Genomic DNA, 23,409 nt, shown 5'->3' with positions numbered 1-23,409 from the left:
AAAACATTTTTAAATTAGAATTTAAGCCTGCTGGAAGGGTTTATGCATTTGGCAGAAGCGATTATCCCAAGTTACTTACAACTGAGGATATAACAATGTGGTTAATACCAAAGCCAACAATAAGCTACTTACAAGGAAGATCTCAGTAAGGTTGTTAGAGGTGAAAGTGGAGAAATAAATTGCAGGAATAGAGAGATTGTGCAGCCGAGGCAGTAGGGTTTAAGTCAAGGCAGCATGTTGTGAAATCCAACACACTGATACCACGCTCATTGGTACTTCTGGCAATGTCGGCAGGTGGCAAGTTCCGCTTCTTCTCCATAAAGCCTGTTGGAAGAGACGCATGAAGTGCTCTAAAATGTCCAGATAAACTGTTGCACTGACTTTGGACTTGATAAAACACAGTGAACCAACAGCAGCAGAAGCCATGGCTCCATAAATCAGCACCGGCTGTGGAAAATTCACACTGGACCTCAATGAACTTGAATTCTTCACTTCTCCACTCTTCCTTCACACTCTTGGAACTTGGCTTTCAAATGAAATAAAAAAGTTACTGTCATCTGACAAGAAGACTTTGGACCGCTGAGCAACACTCCTTTGTTTTTTCCCTTACCGCTGGTATGTCTTGTTCAGGAGTGGCCTCACACAGTGTAAAAAAACAATGTAGAAAAAAGTTTTTTGTGCACCTTTTTCTACTACACTTTCTTCCTTCCACCAGAATTTCCATCATTATCCCTTAATACAGCTTTCTGTGAACAGTCCACGTCTTTAGGAATGGGTTTTTGTTGCTTACCCCTCCTTCTGGAGGTTGTCAGTGAATGTCTGCTGGACACCTGCCAAGTCAGTAGTCTTTTCTGTGATTATGTTGGACATAACAGAACATTTTGACACTGCAAATCATTCTTTTATTGGTCTTAAGTGACATTTAATTTTCAGAGTAACCGAATTCAGGGTTTTTATTAGCCGTAAGCCATAAATATCAATCAATTAAAACAACTAAATGCTTGAAATACATCACTGTGTACTAAATCCATAATTCAATTAATTTATTGAAGTGAATTACTGAGAAAAACTTGATATTCTAACATTAAGATGCACTTGTAAAAAATAAAAAAGCATACAACTGCTGAAAAACACAAATGGAATAAAAAAAATGGAAAAACCAATATGCAAGAATGACTTCTACTTTATTTAAATTAAATCATATAAGACCTTTCAAAGCATTTTAATATTTTTTACCAAAAACACTAACCTTTTTTTCTGAATTAGATATCCATTTCTCTTTAATAATCACTATATATTCATAGATCATTGGCTGAGAAAAAAAAAATGAAAGAAAACAAATTTAGGAGCAAAGTAGGACAAACAGTAATGACAGCATATCTAAGGAACTGGCTGTAAACAGAAGTAAAGGCACAAAACATACTGCAACAGACACAGAAATGAATGGTAGTATAAAAGTGATAGCATGTTAGGTACACATGAACTTTAAATACATGTTAGCATTTTGTCATAATTTTCCCCTGCAGGTGAAACCATTTTTTTTTTCCTAAAAAAAAAAAAAAAACTTTATTTATTTTTTTTAATCATTTTATAGGAATGTTAGAATAATTTGTGCAGATTACAGAGATATTATTGGTCCTGTGGAGTCATGCAGAGTAATATATGGTTTAGCTATGAATGATGAACCAATGTAAACATTATTTTTAAAAAAAAAGCACTTTTTCCCCCTCTTATGAATTTCATTTTATGTCAAAGCATCTGCTGCATCTTTAAAAATAGGTTTCACATGATTAAAAGTTTAATAATTTGCACATCAGGATCGAAAAGTTAAATTTAGGCGTTTATATAAAAAAACAAAGTATCCTTCCCCTCTTTTAGCAATTGAAAATAAAGAAAAATAAAATACAATAGATGTTGATTTTGTGGTCAAAGCCCAAAGAGTTGACGATAACGAGCGACGGGATCGACGATCGTTAGAAAATCTGGAAAGCCCGTTGGGTTTTCAGTTTTTTAAGTGTCTTTATAAAAACAAAAATTAGATTGAAGCTGAAATCGTGGTTGGACAGTGCAGTTATTCGTGGTGTGTTTATAAAGCCCCCGTCATGGTCATCAGAACTGTTCAAGTAATCTAAAATGACAAAAAAAAAACAACAACAAATCAGCCACATCTAAAAAACTGTAATCAAATGTCTTTAAGTGAACATCTTACCTTGGCTCTTCCTCGGCTTTTTAGAAGAGGCCGCAGTCCTTCAGGTTGTTCTTGATGATGACGTCGGTGACCGCGTCGAACACGAACTGCACATTCTCGGTGTCAGTAGCGCAGGTGAAGTGGGTGTAGATCTCCTTGGTGTCCTTCTTCTTGTTCAGGTCCTCGAATTTGCTCTGGATGTAAGCAGCAGCCTCCTTGTAATTATTGAGGCCTGTGGGAAACAAGGTTTAACATTAACTTAAAAGAAAACATACTAAAAAGGTTAGTTTTTGTACAAATAAACTGGTTTCAGGAGCCAAGTTATTTTCGTCAGTGTTACAGTCAGTGTATGCATCCTTTCTGACATTTGCTGGCACTAGTGTCAAAGGCTTAACCGTTTATCCATTCAAACCAGAGAAAAGCCTAATTTTAACAGAAAACATGATAGAAAATGCATTTTAAAAAATCTTGTCACAAATATCTTTTAAATTGGACAATGCAACATTCATGTGTTGAACTTTTCCAGATTACAACCATGTATTTTAGTGGGATTTCATGTCATAGAGCAACACAAAGTAACACATTTTTTAGATGTAAAAAAAAAAGACAAAAATATTCCAGAACGTGTGTAGTGGATATGTATTCATCACCCTTTACTCTGTCACCCCTAAATAAATGCAGTGAAACCAATCATTGTCTGAATTTGTAACAGAATCCACCTTTAGATCAGCATAAATCCAGCCTGTTATGTAAAGGTCTCAGAGGTTTGTTAGAGAACATTGGTGAACAAACAGCATCATGGAGACCAAAGAACATAGCAGACGGGTCAGGGAGACAGTCGTGGAAAACTTTAAAGCAGGGTTAGGTTATAAAACAAAATCCAAAGCTTTGAACATCCCAGAGAGCTCTGGTAGCACAACTGCAAACCTACCAAGACACGGCCACAAACCCAAACTGCCAGGCTGAGTAATGAGAGCATTAACAAGAGAAGCAGCCAAGAAGCTCATGGTAACTCTAGAGGAGCAGCAGGTATCCAAAGCTCGGGTTGGAGAAACCGACAGGACAGAAGAAGTCCTCTCTGCAGTTTGCCACAAGCCATATAGGGGGCACAGCAAACGTAGAAAAAAGTGCTTTGGTCAGACATGATCTGTTTGGATGAAAACTAACACTGCACATTGGCCTGAACCCACCAAAACATAGTATGGTAGTGGGAGCATTATGCTGTGGGGATACTTTTTTTGTACAAAAGTAAATGTTGATAACTGTGCATCAATCTCCTTCCTCTTCAGAATTAGGCACTACGTCTGTGTGGCCTTTCACATAAAATTTCAATAAAGAAAGAATGAAGTTTGCAGGTGTATTGTGACAAAAATGTGGGAAAAAAATGACTTAAACAAGGTGAAACATGGCTGAATTCAGAACTTTGACTCCAAACGTATGCACGCAGGACAATAAGACTTGAGACGGGTACAAAAAAAGCTGAACTTTGCCTGAAATCGCCCAGACATGTTAATGTCACAATATGCAGAACAGTTCCAGCTACTTATCTAAATCCACTTAGAATGATGAGATGGGAAAGAGCAGATTATTTCTGGAGGAGCCAGGCTGAGGATTTAGGGCTGTATAAATTAAGGGGCTAAGTATACAGTTAATACAATGAATCTGAAGCACTTTCTCTGCTGTCAGAGTCAGATCGTGCATTTACTTTCTGAAGCAGGCTTTGGACAATCATTATGAGCTGTGGAGACCAGTTGGCGTTCATACAGTACCAGAGTACTCAGGGAAGCAGATGGTCAGGGGGCTGTGCTCAATCTTCTTCTCAAACAGGTCCATCTTGTTGAGGAACAGGATGATGGACGTCTCTGTGAACCACTTGTTGTTGCAAATGGAGTCAAACAGCTTCATGCTCTCGTGCATCCGGTTCTGGGTGCGACAAGCGCAAATTGTTTAGAGATTAGAGAACACCAGCAAGACAGACAAAGGAAATGAGTTAATTGAAGCCCCAGCTGCCCTCTCCAGGAAAACCTTTCCTAAGGACGAGGCTGTGCAAGAGATTTGCAGTCATTTTGAAGTCTGCTAAACTCACCATCTCCTCATCTTCTGCCAGCACCAGGTCGTAGGCGCTAAGGGCAACACAGAAGATGATGGCTGTGACCCCTTCGAAGCAGTGGATCCACTTCTTCCTCTCGGACCGCTGGCCTCCGACGTCAAACATCCTGTAAGAGACGCAGAGTAAATGAGCCACTTTTACGAGGCAGCAGACGGGACTAGAAGCAAAGTAAACACTCTTTCACACTGAAGACCAACCAAGCGGCTTGAAGGTCTCCGTCTCATCTTCTGGTGAGGGACAGTGCCTGATGTACATGTACATCAATCAACATTTTTGCTGGCATTATTTTCTTAGAGTACGGTTACTGAGGTAACAAGAGGACTTAAGACAGGCGGAGATTTGATGCAGGTTTTTCTTAAAGACTCTAGATGATTAATTCATAGAGATGGAGCGAAGTTAAGCAGAAGAAAGAAGACGCTCATCAGCGCTGTGCCTGACGTCTGAAAGCTTCATTTTGATATTGAATGAATCAATTCTGATGACAACTGAGGGTAAACAAAGCGACCTTCTGAGGAAACTTCAGGGATACGCTTTGACACTACAATTTTCACTTTGCACCATCCTACTCATTAAAAGATTGCGTTGGTTTTCACAGACCTGTCAGAGGGTGACAAAGAAGACCTCACTAACACACTCACATTTGAACGTCTTTGTTTAGCCACAAGCATGTGAGCAGAGCGTAGGAAGCTAGAAGAAGACTCCAAAAACCCTAAAATGTCATCCCAGGACCTACAATAGGGTCCTGGTACTGTTCATGTGAAAGTACATGCCTGCAGAATCAAAACAAAACTGCACAAGTTTTACTTTCTTAGGAGGCATGCAAAGGGGAAACCGTTGCTCTCTCAGGAAAGCATGAAGGCCTGACTAAACTTTGCCACAGAGAACATAGAAGAATGCCAGGACTGCTGGAAGAATGTCCTTCGAACAGATGACTCTAAAGCTGAAATAACTGGACACCTGGGCAGAGTTTAGCATAAACTACAGCTTTCCAGGAAAACAACCTAATATCTTCTGTGAAGCATGGAGGTGGAAGTATCATGGTTTGTTGCAGCAGGACCTGGCAAGCTGACAAGCATAGAGTACAACAGTGGGGGCTTGGGGGGAAAAAAAAAACACGACAAGGACCCAAAACGTATCAGTAAATTCACCAAGGACTGGCTGTAAATTAAGAAATGGAAGGTACTGGGTCCAATCAAAGCCCAGATCTTGATCTCACTGCTTTTGACCGACTTAAAACATCTCACAGCTGAAAGTTGGGCAAGCTTTCCTCAGACTGATGTAAAAAACCAGTAGATGGTTACAAGGAACATTTCATTGAGCGCATTTTTGTAAATACATTTGATCTAATAAGCAAAATAAGGTTAATTTTCGTGTAGTTAAAACATTTAGTTAATGGTAAATTATTATACTGTAAATTACAGTGAAATCCTCATTATTCAGAACTCTGTCTCTACTGACTCAGTTCTATACATGTTCTAAACAACACAGATTCAGTTCGCGTCCGTCTACTTCAGACAAAACGTACAATATCCTTCTGTGGGCTTTCACAGAAACTTTTCCCTTAACAACAAAACACTTCTGTGTCAGAGAGGAATAAAAAAAACAACAATGTTTTTTGCTAATATTTAATACTAGTTTGAATGACACTAATGGTTTTCCCCTCTTTTTTTCCCGAGTGAGTAACGGCTAACATGTGGCTGCCTTTGTGTAATGGAAGAGGGGGGGGTGACAAATCATCAAGTAATCATTGCTGTATAGACACATCATTGTACCAATTTTACAGAAGACTCAAGATTTCCAAAATAAAAGTAACAAATGAAGTAGATCTTCAGAGCAAACTATGTTTTTCAGCTGCATTACTCTTTAGGCCCTTCCTAAGCCACACATTTAGGTGTTCACAGATCATACACACAAATAAAATGTGTTGTGTGTACCTCTGTTCTGTTTACATTAACACATTTTTTTTACCAGTGGAAAGAAAAACTATTCTTTAAAAAAACAAAAACAAAAAAACCTTCTAAATTATCTGCAGCCTCTAGCAGTCTTCCCCTTTAGAAATGTGAAAAGAAGTGAGATTCATGCGTGTCTTAGCAGCTCTTCAAACAAAGAGCCCTAAGCCTTTGGGAGGGAAAAAGTGAAAGGATTCTCACTTGAAGTGCAGGTCCTTGAAGGTGAAATGTGTTTCCACGATGCCTGTGGTCTTGACACGGGTCCGCAGCACGTCTTGCTGTGTAGGGATGTAGTCTGACTTGGCTATCCTCTCCAGGTCATTAAGGTAGCTGAGGAGAAAACACATATTTGTACCAATTGTGGAGCAATATTGTCTCATCTCAGTGGATCTGTTGGAGTAAACTGTAAGGGGAAGTCCTGTTTTACTAGACTTATGCCGGAAAACAGTTTGTTAGGTTATTTTCATTTAGGGATGATTTGTGTATGCCGTCATGAGATTTTAATGGTATGATAACCTTGGGTAAAAATGCCACAGTTACACTTTACTACGATATTTAAACCAAGACTTTAAAACAGTTTTGATACACAGACTGGAGTAAAAGTATAGAAAAAAAATGACGTAGTGGTAATTGAAGAGTAAATGTGGTTTTGTGTGCAATATTAAAGTTGTCTGCCTTTTAGGTATTTAGAGAGTAAAACAATTACAACAAGCTGTTAGCGGATTAACAGGCATACTGCCTGTAGCTTTTTAACTCTACAAAGAAGCATTACATATTGAGTGGGTACCCTTTGTACCCATGTCACATTAGTGCATGTCTGCCTTTTGTTTTAATGACGGAGGAAGACACCATAGGAAAATTATTTGATCAGCAGTTAAGCCGGACTCCCACAGATTTGTTTTTTGGACAAAAACTGTATCTGAAATAATGCATCGATGACCCAATAATGACATTTCCTAATCTCCCACTATGCTATGTTGTCTGCATTGATAAAGATTAACTACCCTTGGCAAGCCAGATGCTCAAAACTCAAAGTGAAACTGGGGCTTGCCCTACTTTCCAATTAATTTGGCCATATGGGGGCACTCATTGAGCATTGAAATTTAATTCCCAGAAGATCAGATGATTTCTATACATATATTTAAAAAACAAACAGTAAAACAAGACTGGGATGAAAGTGTCAAATGTAACATACCCTGTCTTGACACAGCAGAACACTAAGTTCCACACCTTTGATCCCAATACACATCCACTAATCAGACCGAAGCTCATCAAATGAGATACAAATATTTCAAGGACAGGCAGGAATTGATCTTGCATCCCCATGCACTTTACATTTAGACCTAAGCAGCAAATGTTTTCCATTAAGCCAAAATGCATGGCAAGAAAAAAAACAATGTGAAGCAGCTTTACTTTTCACATCATTTAACTGTTTTTTTTTCCCTAAACAACTGAATAGAGCCACCTGACTGGCAGTGTACAGAAACAGCTGGGGGATAGAAACAACCCACAACTCTATGCTCCAGAGAAATCTCCGGTCACCTTGGAGCTCACTTTTATCTCATTAAAAACACTTTAAAGTGTAGGAATGGTATAAAAATCAGCTTTCAAACAAATTAGGGTTGACAATAATATATTTGGCCTGATAAAATGTCCCCAAATTGGTGCACATTATTTGCATATTATTAGCTGTGGGAAAATTGTAATGGTGGAAAAGAAAGTCAGAAAAATGTGGGATAATGAACAAAATCCTTATCCTAATACTCAATAACAGTATCACATTTAATGTTTTGCTGAAACTGTGTAAACCTCCATATACCAAGAAAATACCCCAAAACAATGAAGTCAGGCTGTCACACCAACACAACCAGCAGAAAAAACAAAGCGTGGCTGTGATATTTTCTTGTTGAACCTTCTTTGGTCTAATATGTCTGTAATATAGTCACGTTGTTTAAATTAGTCTTGACGGAAAATAACAATGTATTGAATTGTCTGCGACCTATTTAACCCATAAAAGCTTGAGATAACCCATCTGTCAGTTATTAAAGCAGTATTCAGCTACAAAAATAAATATTCAAACACTGAATTTAATAGATATACAGATTTGTGCGATCACTTGGCTATCCGGTTTTTGAACTCTCTCCTAATGACCTTTCATTCTTCTTGTTGTGCCTCTGGTGTAACGAGCAGGTCATGCACCTCGTTACCACTATTATATCTGGGCAAAGGTTGATTCGCTAATATTGACTTTGGCATATTAATGTTGTTGACTCAAAGCCATCTTGATGCACTTTCATCATTCCATTTCCACCATTTATTCTTTGAAAATGTCTAACTACAAAATTTTACTTCCCTACGGGATTAATAAAGTTTTCTAAAATAATGTTTGCACTTAATTCAGACGACGTGCAAATATTTAAGCCCCTATGTGGGAGAGGCTTTTATCAGAAACACTCGTCACAGAGGGCGATCATGACAACTTACAGCAGACACACCAGATTTCTGCTTGATTTGTTCATTGTGATAAACCATTGAGAAGAAGCTGAATTTGGCAAGCAGCAGCAGTGTGACTCAAAGTGTGGAGCTGACTAATGCTGCAACACAAACACTTGCAGTACAAAAAAATTTGGATTTCTACAGAGTCAGGTTTATGAAAAGGTGGAAATCCTAAAAATCTATTTTTGTATATAGTTATTGTCCATCTTTGAATCCATCGCAAGCACAGAGGACTGTGGAAGCAGGAGGTGTGCTACTTCCCTCCTCCCCTTCCTTTCTCTGGCTCTCGTCAAGTACTCAGACATAGATTGAGGACCAATGCCAGTCTCATTTAGTCCTCCCTTATATCAACCTACTCTCTCAGCACACCATAAAACTTTGATGAAACACTGCGTATTATCCACCCCCACCCCCCCCCTGCTGTTTCGGCTGAGAAGCAGAAAAGTTTATATTATACCAGCCAACACAAACACAAGTACGTTACTGTCCCAGGGAGTCGGATCCTGTCTTTACTGCAGAGCAATCATTTCTGAAACACTTTACAGTCTCCTGAAGACACATACAGCACAGCGTACAGAAGTCACAGCCCCATCAACGGCCTCGTCCAGACAAATCCATGCAGCCACTTCATGCTGTTGCTCGTAGGAGGATGAACAAAGATTTGTATTCTCCAGACTTCTGTATCAGATCATCCCTGAGGGTCACAGAGATAGTCATCTCTTGCTTCTTAACCGCAGAGTTTCACATTTACCTCAATCTCTCTGCTGCTGTTACACTGAGCAGTGTGGGCAACAAGCGCAGCACTCAGCAGGAGGAGGGTCAATGAGATAATAGAGATAATTATTTCACAGAGGACGCTAGGACTGAATGAACTGGTGCAACAGATCACTATTGTTTAAAATACAGCAGAAACATATTAAAAATGTGTTTGCATTCAAATACGGCATTATAGTCATTAAGACCATGCCCAAGAACTGCCTAAAATCTAATTCCTAACATCTTGTTCTAAGATGGCACAGGTAACCCGAGTCTTTGCGCTGTTTATTCTATGATAGATCAATCAGATCTTGGATATGCAAGAAAAAACAGACTTGAACAGAAACTGGTGTCTAAGAAACAAATGCAACTTCCAAAATGCGTCATTTGTTTTAATATACAAGTATGAAGGCATGTATGTTTGAAGGCAGTTCTCTCTGTGCATTTTATTTATATTAAAATGTCTTTCATATGTTGCACTAGAAATACAGTATTATTGGTAACAGACACATTACAATTATTATTCTAAAGTCCCTAGACGTCTTGAGCCATGTGCAGAAATCTTGCACCATTATGTTTGGACCAAGCAATGACTGGTTTCCAGTATTAAGGTTACAGTTTCTAAAAAGCTACACATTTTTATTGGGTAATTTTGAAGGCGGCACGTCTGCAAAGCAGCCAACTGCACGCTGGGTAATATTGGCTTGTCGTAGTGTTCAATAAGCAGGTTTACTCAAAAACTGCTACGAGATTTAGCAAGTCTTCATGTTATATTTTTGCTTTACTTTGAGTTGAAAATCTACATAAAGACACTAGTAACGCCTTTAATAATAGATATATATAGCTTACTTTAGCAGGAGTAGGAATAAGTGTTGCTTTGCTGTTTTAAGCAAAAGCTGTAACAACATGAAGCCGTGTGGCATTTCTGCTCAATGTATTCATACAGTCAGATTCTTATACCAGCCCCTGCAGCGAAAACGCAGCGATTAAAACTCTTCCTTTCTTTTCAGGTTACTGCTGCAGAAACTCACTAGGCTGCTGAGTCGTTGAGCTGGTACTCCCGGGCCCGTGTGAAGCAGCTCTGGACGCCGCCGTCAGCCCACAGTCGCTGGATGACTTTGGACAGGTCTTCTGGCAGGCTGCCCTGCTCCTCTGCATCTGAAGACAGTGAAAACAGCTGGCGGGCATCATCCTGTGGAGACACAAAAAGTGTCATTTGAAACTATCGGTGTTATAAAGAAATTGCAATTCTTTTCACAATTTTATTGCAGATCCCAAGTTCCCAATCCCAGTTTTCATGAAAATAAACTGTACAAAAAAAATGAAAAGTATGAGACACCAATAGTTGATTATTGCCTTTTTGTTTCTAGCACTGTATGTCAACACAACACGTTTATTAAGCTTAATAGTCAACTATGGAAGCAGAAGAATACAGATACAGATATTTAGCCTGGATTACCCCGATACTCCAAAATAAATCAGTTAGCAGTGTTACTTTGCCAAGACACAAACTTGCTGTTATCTAGAACATGAGACCATAAATTATTGCATGTCATCCAGATCCTAAAACAGGGCAGCCTTACAACTACCATGTTCCACTGTCAGCGTGATGCTCTTTTTCTGTGCTGTATTAAATGTTTTAAAGAAAACTGCTTTTTATTGTTTTCTAAATAGTTAAGATGGAGAAAAAACATTTTAACTACATTATATGAAGTTTCATATAAAAAAAGGACACATCTGGTCCCTTTTAGCTTGAAACTGGACAAAAAAAAAATCATCTAAAATGTTATAAGTTCCTTAGTTTTGTAAAGTTTCTGTAACTATAATTAACACTCCGGTGCCTTTATTCCCACACCAGCAACTTTAGGGTCAACGTTTTCACTGCTCAAACTAACTTAGCTGTTTCCAAGACATTCACATTAATGCGGAAATTAATAAGCACAGAACAGCAGCAGGAGCAGAAACTTTCTGATCAGCAATATGAAAAGGGCACCCACTTCACCACCTTCATTACACCAGTGACCCTGTTTGCTTTTACCACATAAACCTTTAATGTTTGCCACGGAGGGCAGACTTCCATGTACTGGTTAACCATTATCTGGACCTCAAATCCATGTGAACTGCAGCCCACAGGAGGTCCACAATGTGCACATTGCAACAGTGAATATATTTAGTAATGACACCAACTGTTCCTTGTGACAATCAATAGGACATTAGGAAGGATATCAGAGATTGTATATTGGGTGCACATGCAAACCTCTTCAACTATTTAATTCAGCTGACTAACCACACCAACAGGCAAAATGAAGGTTAGAATACAGGTGCATAAATGCAAAAAGGAAGTAAACCTCTGCATTTAAAGAAAGTAATGAATCATTTTCAAAAAAATCTTTAAATATTTTGGCATTAATAAAATCGAAATGATTTGGGTAATTCTAACTGACATAAAACATTAAATATTCAGACTAATTTAGGACGCGGAAGTGGCGTAGAGCGTGAAACCGTTCGGAGACCTCAGTCCTCGACGCAGCTGTCCTGGGTGCTGACCCAGAAACCTTTGCTGCATGTCTTCCCCCTTTCTCTCCACCCTTTCCTCTAAGTCCGCTTCCAAAATAAAGGACACTAGTGCCACAAACATTAAAAAAATGTTTTAGATTGATTTAATGTGAGACAGTGAGAAACAAAACATCTCTTTTTGTACAGCGTATGTAGACATCTGGTTTCAGCTGAATTTAAGGCAGAAGAGGGATGGGTATTTCCATGGCTGTAACGTCTAAATATGACTATTTCCTCTGAGGTGCCCTGCCAAAAGGTGGTTATTCGCAGTTTCCTCCAACAGTAAACAGATGGTTCTGCAGGTGGCCATCTTCAAACGCTGTCCTTGCTTTATTTCTTGAAATAACTATCCCACCTCATATAGGAGATCTGGATTAGCTCGGTAGCCTCAGTCCCATGGGATAAATCTGGGACATCAAGAGGAAAGCTAACAGATTTCAAATCAATGTTAAGAGCTTAAGACATCAAAGATCAAAATCTAACCATTTTCATAGTCATACTATCATTTAAGAAATGGTTTTCAGTCTCAGGAGGTAAAATTGTGCGATTTCCAACCCTTACCGTTCTAGAACTGTCCTCGTACTCAATCTTCAGGTTGCCCATGGCTTTGATGATGGCCATAATGGACTGGATTGTGTTGCTGTAGACCACTGCTCGGTACTGCTTACACTCTTCTTCTGAGTAGCCGTCTTCGTGAATAATCCTGGGACAAAAAAAAAAGAAAGCTTTACAATTGGAAAAAAAAACAGGGCCAAATTAAAGAGGTAAAAATCAAGCTGTATTATAAGTAGTTATACTGAACACAGTATGTACATATTATGTGTAGCTGATATTACATAGAATTTCTTTCCTTTTAATAATTGAAATTATGATTTGAAAACCTCTTTGTATTTACTCTGGTTTTCTTTAAGTGTGACAAAAAAAGGCATAAACAAAGACATCTAGAAGGGGGGTGGGGGGAAATACTTTTTCACAGCACTGTAAATGCTTTTCTTGCCTGCTGATTCACAGCATTTATCTTCGTAGACTTTCTCATTAAAACATTTTATCACAGGAAAAAAAAATCCACCATACGACGCAAACAAATATTTACTCATTTCCTGAGATTTTGCACGGAGAAATTAAAAGGAAAAACGTCACAGTGATTGAAAAACCACGAGGCTGAATGCGAAGCTGCTTGGCTGGTAACCAAACAGAACCATCTCCCCCGGTGTGTCACGGCCAAGATGCTCAGTAGCTGTGTGGTGAGCTGAATGGGATCTTATTAAAATTCAAGCGAGCTCACAGTGAAACGCTGTGAGCCACAGCCAGAATGACTGAAAGTCCATGGTGTTTTCATCCTGATACAAACAATACAAATGGTGTGTGAAGCATTTAGCCACTAATCTGGAGTGTGTGATGATGTAAGGAATTTTCTTACAATAAAGAAACTGACAGAGAGGATTTTTACTTATTCAAGCAAATGTTCAAGTCTATTCACATCTTTATTTGTGGCGTCTGAACAGGCAAATGCATTTTCCTTTCTTTTTAAAAGTATTCAATTTAAGCCAATTCAAATAAAGAGAGTTAGATATGTCAGCTGCAGACAGGCTGTGGTATAATTCTTATAATAGGAAATAGTTTGGTATTCAGAGGTAAAATTGGATAATCTGAAAAACAAGAAAAAGGTACAGTGGCTTTTATTAAAGAAAAAGGATTGCATCAGTTCTCTGAACAGTTTTGACCAAGTAATTTTTGTTTCTTCATTGTCGTTTAATTGTGAAGTGTATATTTACTTTCTGATGCTTTTAGGTCATATTTAAGCAGTAATACATATACAGCACCCTACAAAATATTGATACCCCTCAAATCTTTCCAGATTTTGTCCCGTTACAGCCACAAACCTCAATGTATTTTATGCTACAGACCAACAAACTTATTCCCAATTGTGAAGTCGAAGAAAAATGATACATGTTTTCTGGGGGGTTTTTACCCCAAAGCATGCATCTATTCAGCCCCTCTAAGCGGATACTTGGTAGAACCACCTGCTGCAAATTACAGCTGAAAATGTTTTAGGGTCTGCATACGCCAGCTTTGTCCATCTCAGTCAGATTGGACAAAGAGGGTCTCTGAACAGCAATTTTAAAATGTTGCCACAGAAACTAACCGGGCCATTTCTCACACATGAAAACGCTTTGATCCAATCCATTCCAGTGTAGCTCTGGCTGGTTGTTTAGAGTTTTTGTCCTGCTGAAGTGTTTTAACGAGTACTGTCTTGTATTAAGCTCCATCCATCTTTCCATCAGCTTTTACCAGCTTCCCTGTTCCTACTGAAGATCTGCATTCCCACATCATGATGCTGCCATCGTGCTGCTCCACATGCACGCTGTGTCAGCTACACTGGCTCGTGGCAAAGTGGAAATCGAGTTTCTTGTAGGTTTCTTTCAACAGAAGCTTTTCCTTCCACAAAAGCCAGATTTGTAGAGAGGCACAACTAGTAGACGTCCAATTAAAAGGTTATCCCACCTGAGCATTGGATACCTGCTGCTCATCCAGAGTTACCATGGGCCACTTGGCTGCTACTCAGATGAATGCTCTCCCTGCCCACCTTTGGATGGATGGTCTTGGTAGCTTTGCAGTTGTGCCATTCAGTTTCCATTTTTGGATGATGGATAAAAGCTTGGGACTTCGTTCTATAACCCAACTATGCTTTAAAGTTCTGTCCACTGGGTTCCTTGGTCTTCATGATGCAATTCCTTAAAAGGTATTCTCTAACAAACCTACAAGACCTTCACTGACCAGGTGGAACTGGATTTTATTTAGGTGTATCAGAGTAAAAGGGGGGCTGAATACATACGATCACCACGATGTTAAAACTTTTTGTTCCCCGCAAAACAACTGCAAACAATGCATCATTTTCCTTCCAACTGAGCTATGCCCAACTTTCTGTTGGTCGATCACAAAAAATTCCAATGAAATCGCTTGCGGATATAATGTGATAAAAGGGATTTGTTCAAGAGGTGTGAATACTTTAGCAAGCCACTTTATAGGTACATTTTATTCTGTGTGTGATTATGATTTCCTTTTTCACCTTCAGCACAGCACACATTTCAGGTGCTTTTACTTGAGCAGAAAGACATGCAACATGTCGTATTTATTCATCTACCTATAATGATACATTATGTTTCCAACACAGTAAAGCACATTTAATTTTGGATTTTTTTCTATAGAGTTAGCCTCATATGCAAATCAATATATATATTGGTAAATAATTGCTAATTAAGTAGTAAGTAGTAGTAGAAGTAATTAAGTTAAAAAACACTAATGACCGGAGGAAAGGCAAAACAATGAGCAGTCACTCACTTCATCTGCTTCACAATGGTGCTCTTCCCCGACTCGCCAGCACCTGCAGAAAGAACAAAAACAGGCAGAGGTTAAAAATACGCTCCCGTTAGCTGAGAAATGTAAACAGGCAGCCAGCAAGGCTGTCTCACATCTGGACTCTCGTCTTACTCCCCCCCCCCAGTCCTTCCTCCTCGCAGCTTTGGCTTCAGCACATTTTCCTCCCGGGCAAGTCGTCTGTTCTTCCTCAGTCTATACTCTGCTTTCTCTAGAAGCCACTCAGCTGTCTACAGTGCAAATTTAGACCACAATGCTTAATTACCACACCTGCCACTGTAAACAACTGAGTAGGGACCACCTGCCATAGTGTTGGTTACCTGATTTTGGTTAACATTTTTACGGGAACGTCCTGCACTGTCAGGATGTGTTTTATCATTGCCTCTGCTGTGCCTATTCTAACAGCCTGAGGGGAAGAGAGAGAGAGAGCTCATCTGCAAGGAATCCTAACACTTAACCCACACACAAACACACCCAGGGTGCCTATATGTGCACTCTCCATTCGCACTCACCCCGGGTGAAGTCTTTCTGGGATGAACCTCAAAACACATAACTACACGGCGTGCTGGCCTCACATGCAGGGCGGTGGAGCCGCTGGGTGGGAATGAGGCAGGAAATTTTCCACAGACAGCTGTCAGCGCCCACTTTTCCTGGGCATGGGAGCTCAGACCAATTAATAAATCAGAACGAAGGCTGCACTAAAACTGAGACGAGCATCTTGTGTTTAAAAAAAGTTTTGGATATGATCAGACATGCAACAGGAATAAAAGGAGAAGGAAGGAAATTACTATTTTTCCAAACATGCAAACACAAAGTGACATTCTCTCTTTTATGTTTCAATTACTCTCAGAGTTGTAAAGTTCAAGCATTTCCCACTAAGAAAATTACAAAAGATTATAATGGAACATTCCGGCTGTTAATCAGCCAACAGTGCATATTTTTAGGCTGTTAAGACAAGAGATCACAATTCATAAAGAACTCATAAAAAGGGTTTTCTCTTGTAGAGCTGTAAAAGTGGTAGGAGCTGCACAACATATCAAACTGTAAAGGACATAGCAACATTAAAATGTACATAACAGCAACTGCACAGGACCTGCTTAGATGCTATACTTGGTAAGGCGGTATATTTAGTTTTTCGAATCTAAATTTGAGCAGCTGGATGGACTTTTACTTTCACCCTTCATGTCAATCAAGGGCAGTAAACAAGAATGATATAATTTGCCCGCAGAGACCCTGAGGCTCCATGTGAGTAGAGGGCATATTATGGTGGTAAAAGAAAGAAGCGGTGGCATAAGTTGCATCACAATGTTGAACAATAATGTCACAATTGCTTGTTTTCCTAATATCGTGCAGCCCTAACATTTGATCTAAACTAAGCCTGCACAGTATCAGGAAAACACACGATATAAGATATTGTTGGTAAGTGTTGCAATGACAATATGATTTGCATTAAACATACACTAAAGTCTACAGTGTTAAGGTTGGTCTGTTTAGGGTTAATTGCAATCACAGACCCTAGAGAGTGGGTAGCATACAATTTATATAAGAAGGTAATATTTACAGCAATCCATGCAGCTCTTTGTGATATTATAATCTCTTTCCTCGCCATCTCTGCTCAGCTCTTACCAGGGTCTCTGGTCAAATAAACTCTGTGTGACCTCACACCATCGCTATGAGCAGCCACAATAACAACCCAAGTATGAGACTGAGCCTATTTCAGGAAACTTTTGTCCAAACATTACAAACTAAAATTGATCACTAAAAATTAAGTGTTCATATAGTGGTCTTTGACAAAAACTACAAGGAATCTCACAGCTAGGCTGTAAAAGTACATGAAAGAAAAGTGGAGTTTGGTGGGAAATAAATGCAACGGCCTAGCAACAGGGCAGCATGTAGGACACATGTGGCTGTTTCTGACTCATGGGAGAAACTTTAGAAAAAAAAAACAAGAGTCACAGAAGAAGAATGTCTGTGGAAGCTCCAAATAATTTCAGTGGTAAATGAGGAAATAAATATGTAAATATTGGGCATATAGGGAGAGATATAGAAGAGCTATGAGGAGATCAGCTGTTCTCAATAGGCATAGATAGAGACTTTTCAAGTGGCTCATTTATAGATGGGTAACTGGCAGAGACAACTCAGACAAACCAGTGCCAGGAGGACCATGAGCTTAACTGGAGTCCAGCTGCAGGCAGGACCCAGCTACAGATGGGCCCATGCTCCAGAGTTTCTGATAGTTTTATTAATGTAACCATTATACAGCCGATGAGCAGACCCTACTCATTGAAATGTACAGGTGTCGTGGGACTTCTGATTTTATCATCTGTGCTTCACTAGGATCAAACTTAATACATCCACCTTTCTTGACAGGAGCTGAGAAATGTGCTGCTATGAGCTGCTGGGTAATGACATTTAATCAACATTATCCCAGAGGAAATCTGTTTTTTCTCCTGCAGTACAAAACAAAAACGCATTGAAGAAATGAATGCCAAGCAGTAGACCAAATATAAGACTGCCATTGTTTTATTGTGATGCTTCAGCTTTTACCTGTATGCACATTTGGAAGGGAGGCAGCAATGTTATGAAATTACCCTGATTAAAGGCTTATGCTGATTAAGACAGAGTCATCCGGCAGCATTTTTCTGATTATCGTACACTGAATACAGTCATGTTCAGAATGATCAAATTAAACTCTGGGGATCATGCTGTTTTAAATGATTACGACCTCCCTAATAGGAATGTTATGTCATACCTGGGTATTTCTAGCATCTTGCACCAAAGGCAGCTGCTTTGCAGCGCATGCCCTCCGCTCCAGCTAAGTCAGTGGAGAAAAGGATTGCTGTGATGAAGGCTTAGTGGTGTAGGAGGATATAATGCAATTACTATCACTGAACCAATGATGATCTATAACATAAAACAGGAATGGGGTGGAATACTCTACACTGGTCCACCACAAACAAAGTGCTTAGTAGGAGTATTTTGGTCCATCAGTGGCTAAAATCAGTGCAATGAGCCACTTTCTAAAGGTCTGACAAAAATGAATGATGTATTGGGAGTTTCTTTACTTCGACAACCCCCATACAGTCCAGCTGCATGCTGTTTGCTGGTGTTTCAAAGCTGAAATTACTCAATAACACATGCAAATGACTTCGCAGAGTGTTTGAGCCAACTGAACTTAAAGCGCGAGCCGAAAATGAAAGGTTGCACCAAGTATACCTGTCCCAATCCAGAAGCACATAAGTTAGTTGAGGCATTTTAGTTGTAAACTGAACCTTTGGTGCTTTGGGCCTAATATCTGGCAATGCCATGTTTACTGAATAAGTCCAGAAAAACAGCATAAGCATGGGCTAGTCACTGGTATACCAAGGTTTTAAATAGTTGCAGCTTCAAGACTGCTGAAATATTTTCAATCAACCAAGGAGTTTCTTTCTGAATGGAAAACAGACAGGCACCTTTCCTAACATAAACAATCTAAAACGTTTATTCATTTGAAAAAGAAAAACCCCCAAAAAACGTAACATTTCATTTAAAAGGGGGCAGTTCAAAAATGTATACCCTTCTGGATAATTCCTGAGCAGCTCCTCATATGTTTATACTGGTATTTTTAATATTTTTCTTTTGGGTCATGAGTTCCAACCCTTTGAGATTGGAAGACCTCTTGCCCATCAACCTAATCTATAGCTCCCTTCACAGATTCGAATCTGGGCCACTCCAAAACTTTAATACTACTTCCAGGCAATAGAACATGCGGGTAAAATTAAAACTACAACTTTAAAGATAAATCCAAATTATGAATAACTTAGGCCTGTAAGTGGTTACCTGTCGCAAAAACAACAAAATGAGCAAGCTCTCGTGAGTCACTGCACATTATTTACATTATTTTAATTTAGCTTGCAATTCCTGAAAACAAGTCTGAGTCTGTTTGCCTAAAGCTGACCACAGCTCTGCGACTTCTGCAAATAAATACTTAGTTCTATGTTTTGTTAAAAGCGCCACGTGTATCAATGTTTCTGTTTTGTTTAGTATGAGCAGGCATATCTTAGGGCAACTCACGTGTCTTCTTGCTTAAGAGGTACAGAGCCAGCTTACAATGCAGCACGGCCCTAAGATTGTGGAAAGGAATCGGAATTAGGGGAAAGAGACATTTCCTTCAAAAAACCCATTGGGATTTGTGTGCCAAATTAACACTTATGCGTGTTTTATACAATTTCATGCGGCTAATAGAGCAATAAAATCATGTTATACATTTCTGTTGCGGATATTGGTGGTACTACCATTATACTGTGACAACATTTTTACCCACGGTTATCATGTCGTGAGAACCTTGCACCAGCCCATGCCAACACAGTAATAGTAGCAAAAACAAAAAGATATGATCCAGTCATATTAAATATTCGCCCGTTATTTGTTTCTTTCAGTGATGAATCTTTTTTTCTGCAGAGAAGGGATGAAAAAAAGATCCATCACTCCGCTTTACACAGCTGGCCGGTGGCAAAGCATAACGAGAAGTTTAAGTGTAGGAATTCCTGGCACGCCTGCAGCATCTAGAGCTCTGTTGGTGAAATGAGATGAAACAGACAAGTTGGAACATGAATGGAAAAAAAATAAGGGCTGCTCATGTGTCAAGACTCAGAATTAACTACTTATAACAATCTACTTATTTCTTTCTCTTTATGCAGCTCCTCATCATGGGCCCTTACAAAGCCAGAGCCTTCATAAGGCCTAAAATGTTAATTTTTCAAAGACCTTCCCTCAGTGGTGTTAAGGCTTTTTACTATGTGTGTGTGAAGGGATGTGCATGTGTTTAGAGCAAGCACAGCCTGTTCTGGTGGGACTGAGAGCATGGCACAAAGGCAGCAGTGTGGGTCCCTGCTACCCGAGAACACAAACTCGCTGTTGATGTTTGGGACTTGACTACCCCAATCAGTGCTCGAGCTCACTAGTTATTCACACTGCTCCGCCATCTTTTACCCAGCATGACAACTGCCTTCACATGGCCCAGCCAAACTATTTACAGGCACTGGCAACTGAACCTGCTTCAGGAAAAATGACAAATTAAATACCACAGCTGGTGAGAGGAATTTATGGAACAGTGAGAATTGATTTTACTGCAATGTCTTGGTTACTAGTTTGATCCCTTGGTCAGCCTGGACCCATAGTTTCCATTGTACCCAACTGCTATACTGGCTGATGGTTGGAGGTGTTCACCAATACTAATATTACTGCTTAGGATTCTAACTCAGACATGCACCACAGCATCAGGATATAGGAGTTCAGACCAATTATTTTTTTGGCTGGATGTTCGCTTTCAGCCCACTGGTACATCCAGCTGGACTCAGATATTGTTTTAGAGATAGTCAAAAACAAACCAGCTGCGTGTGTAAATTCAGCTATAAATCACCCACCCTGTTACACGAGGGACGGACATTAGCAGAAGTGCCATCGTTCATGCACGTCCAGCGAACGGCTCTGTCGAAGCCTCCCTCTCTAAGCACACCTCATTCTGTGTGTTCATACTCTCAGCTCAGCTTGCTGACTTCATCTTAAACAACCTCTTATCTATGGGAAGCTATTATGTTTGACACATCATAGAAGGTTGTCCTAATCGCCATCAAAAACAACCTACTTTTCCTGAATAAAGAGTTTTCATGCTGCGTCATTCTCAAAGACAATTATAATAGTTTTCAGCGCCTCAAAAGGTCTGAACAGTTAAGTTGTCACAAACTTTGAAACTGAAGGTGATTTATGAACTATAATGGGGAGGATTTAAAGTCGACTCACCACTATTTGGGCCCCGAGACCCACCAAAGTAAGTAGCCACATAGCCACTAATGTCTTTGGCTATTTTTTAAGTTTTAAATGGAGAGGATTGCATGTTCAAGTTCATCCAACATTATTGCTTTTGCTTGATCATTGGCCATTTGTGAATGACTGAAGGTCCTTGAAAAACAGCTCATCTTTGAGAAATTGTTTTGAGCTTTGCTGATCTTACTACCATTTTTATAAATGGTTGCTAGAAAGAAATTCATCAACATGCTCCAGTTGGTACCAGGTGAAATGCCTGTTTTGAGATGTGGCTTAGGAGGGAAAGCAGTTGTCAATACTAAGGCTTTCAGTTTCATCCTGCTTTCCTTCCCCATGTTGCTCATTATTGTCACAGCATGCACAGTGGAAGCAGAAAACACAAAATCGGGAAACAGCACAATAGTATTTCCTTTATTCATCCATCAAATCTATAATGGATGCCCACCGGGCCATCCTGTCGCCACTACCGAACAGATGTGCTAAATAAATATGTATCCAAAGTTGATCTGCTGAAATTTAAAGGAAACTAAAGATTTGTGCGAAAATTTGAAATGTCCTCTATTGCTTTTTTGTAATATTTTGGAATTCATAATTGACTAGAAGGGACAATTTTTATTCTTCTTCAACAAGGTACAAGTGTGAACCAATGCAGTTTTTGGCTGGCATATACAGAAGTGATGTTCTTGAATAATCAACTACAGTGTTGTCAAAACACCCCTCCACTGTGGTTTTACAACTATAATAAGCTCCAGCACAAAGTAATTACTTCAAGGCATCGGAGCACAATAAACTATGGGAAGTCTATGATTAAGAATTAAAGTTGCTGCTAAACAATTGGTCTCTGACTATACATGAATATTTTCAATTTCTGCAACCCAGGAACATTTAAACCCAATTCAGCCGTTAGCCTAAAATCCAATTTCCTTAAAAACATTACTTATGATTGTTGCTATACAAGTCCTACAGAGATTTTTGTGCAAGTGCGGCTTCCAAAGAGCAATGCAGGTGTGCTCAGTCGAAGATTGGGTTTTTCTTGATTTTCCAGTTACAAAAACAGTGGAGCAATTAATCCCCCTCAGGAGCAAAACCCTGCCAGACTTGTCAAAATATTTCATCTTTGCTGGATTTCGACCACAGAGACTTAAAAGTCTACTGAATGCTGATAAAACTTCTTCTACAGATATGGTCTTTGAGGAAATGAAGGATATTTTGCAAGGTACCTCGTGACGCACAACAAATACTGCATGCATGCACAACATTCTGCATGTATGTTGGACAGAAGTAAAAGGAACAAATAAAGAAAGGCGCATTTCTGAATAATTTAATTGTTTTAAGACACAGAAGACCACAGGAATCTTGGGTACAAAAGGGGACGATGTTAGACATTCTTCCATCTCCAAAGAAACTTTTAAATAGAAATGCACCTTCCTATTTTCCCTTGTCCAGTGATCAGCAGGTCGAATAATGAAAAATACCCCCAAAATATCCTTACACCCATCAAAACTATATGGAGTTTGATGGGCCAAGTTCACATATAAAGTGAAATAATTATATGTATTTTTAAAATTAATAATTGTTTTTAAACTAGCTTTTAATTATTTAATTTGCTCATCTAAAATGTATATTTAACTATTTATTCGGGAATTTAATTATTTAATTGTGCATTTCATAATTGAATGGTATATTTAAGTTTTCAATGACGTATTAAATAGATAAATAAATAGCATTTTAAATTATTTAATGGGACATTTCATGGCACATTTATTTATCAAATGATACATTTTTTTCATTTAATTTTGCCCATTTTGGCCCACTTTAAAACTATGAACCGTCATAGTTTTTGGTCTATAAACAGATCACCCAACAGCATGCAGCTTGAAGCACTAGAATAAAATTTTTAAAAAATCAGATAATGGTTAGGGAGATTTCCTTTGATGCATTAGTGGAGATAATCTCCTGCACTTTTTTTTTTCCCGTGCTACAGTCCTAAAAAAAATAAAAATACAAAAACCAAATTGATTGATTCCATCAAAGTCTAAAGCTTGTCAGACCTAGAAGAAGACCGAACATTTGTATCAGGAAAAGCTTGATCCGTGCCTTTCTAATATTGAATGAACACTGAACACAATATACAGTGGAGCAACATGTCACAGCCATCCTCATGCCTGTGA

The 23,409-nt window shown here is 39.1% G+C and overlaps 1 protein-coding gene across 1 annotated transcript in view; it reads right to left on the bottom strand.

Moving 5' to 3' along the window:
- Window positions 1–1,165: 1,165 nt before the first annotated feature.
- Window positions 1,166–23,409, bottom strand: part of LOC124856710 (guanine nucleotide-binding protein G(i) subunit alpha-2-like) — a 56,730-nt gene continuing 34,486 nt past the window's right edge. Inside the window, exons 2-9 of the mRNA XM_047347466.1 lie at window positions 15,398–15,440; window positions 12,617–12,758; window positions 10,531–10,691; window positions 6,449–6,577; window positions 4,275–4,404; window positions 3,958–4,111; window positions 2,210–2,420; window positions 1,166–2,128 (exon numbers count right to left, since the gene is read on the bottom strand). Of these exons, the coding sequence (XP_047203422.1) occupies window positions 2,230–2,420; window positions 3,958–4,111; window positions 4,275–4,404; window positions 6,449–6,577; window positions 10,531–10,691; window positions 12,617–12,758; window positions 15,398–15,440 (950 nt within the window). The 3' untranslated portion in view covers window positions 1,166–2,128; window positions 2,210–2,229. The remainder of the gene's footprint in view (window positions 2,129–2,209; window positions 2,421–3,957; window positions 4,112–4,274; window positions 4,405–6,448; window positions 6,578–10,530; window positions 10,692–12,616; window positions 12,759–15,397; window positions 15,441–23,409) is intronic.

The sequence above is a fragment of the Girardinichthys multiradiatus genome, chromosome 20 (genome assembly GCF_021462225.1).
Source record: "Girardinichthys multiradiatus isolate DD_20200921_A chromosome 20, DD_fGirMul_XY1, whole genome shotgun sequence".
Classification (NCBI taxonomy): domain Eukaryota; kingdom Metazoa; phylum Chordata; class Actinopteri; order Cyprinodontiformes; family Goodeidae; genus Girardinichthys; species Girardinichthys multiradiatus.
This window is presented reverse-complemented; position numbering and strand designations above follow the sequence as displayed.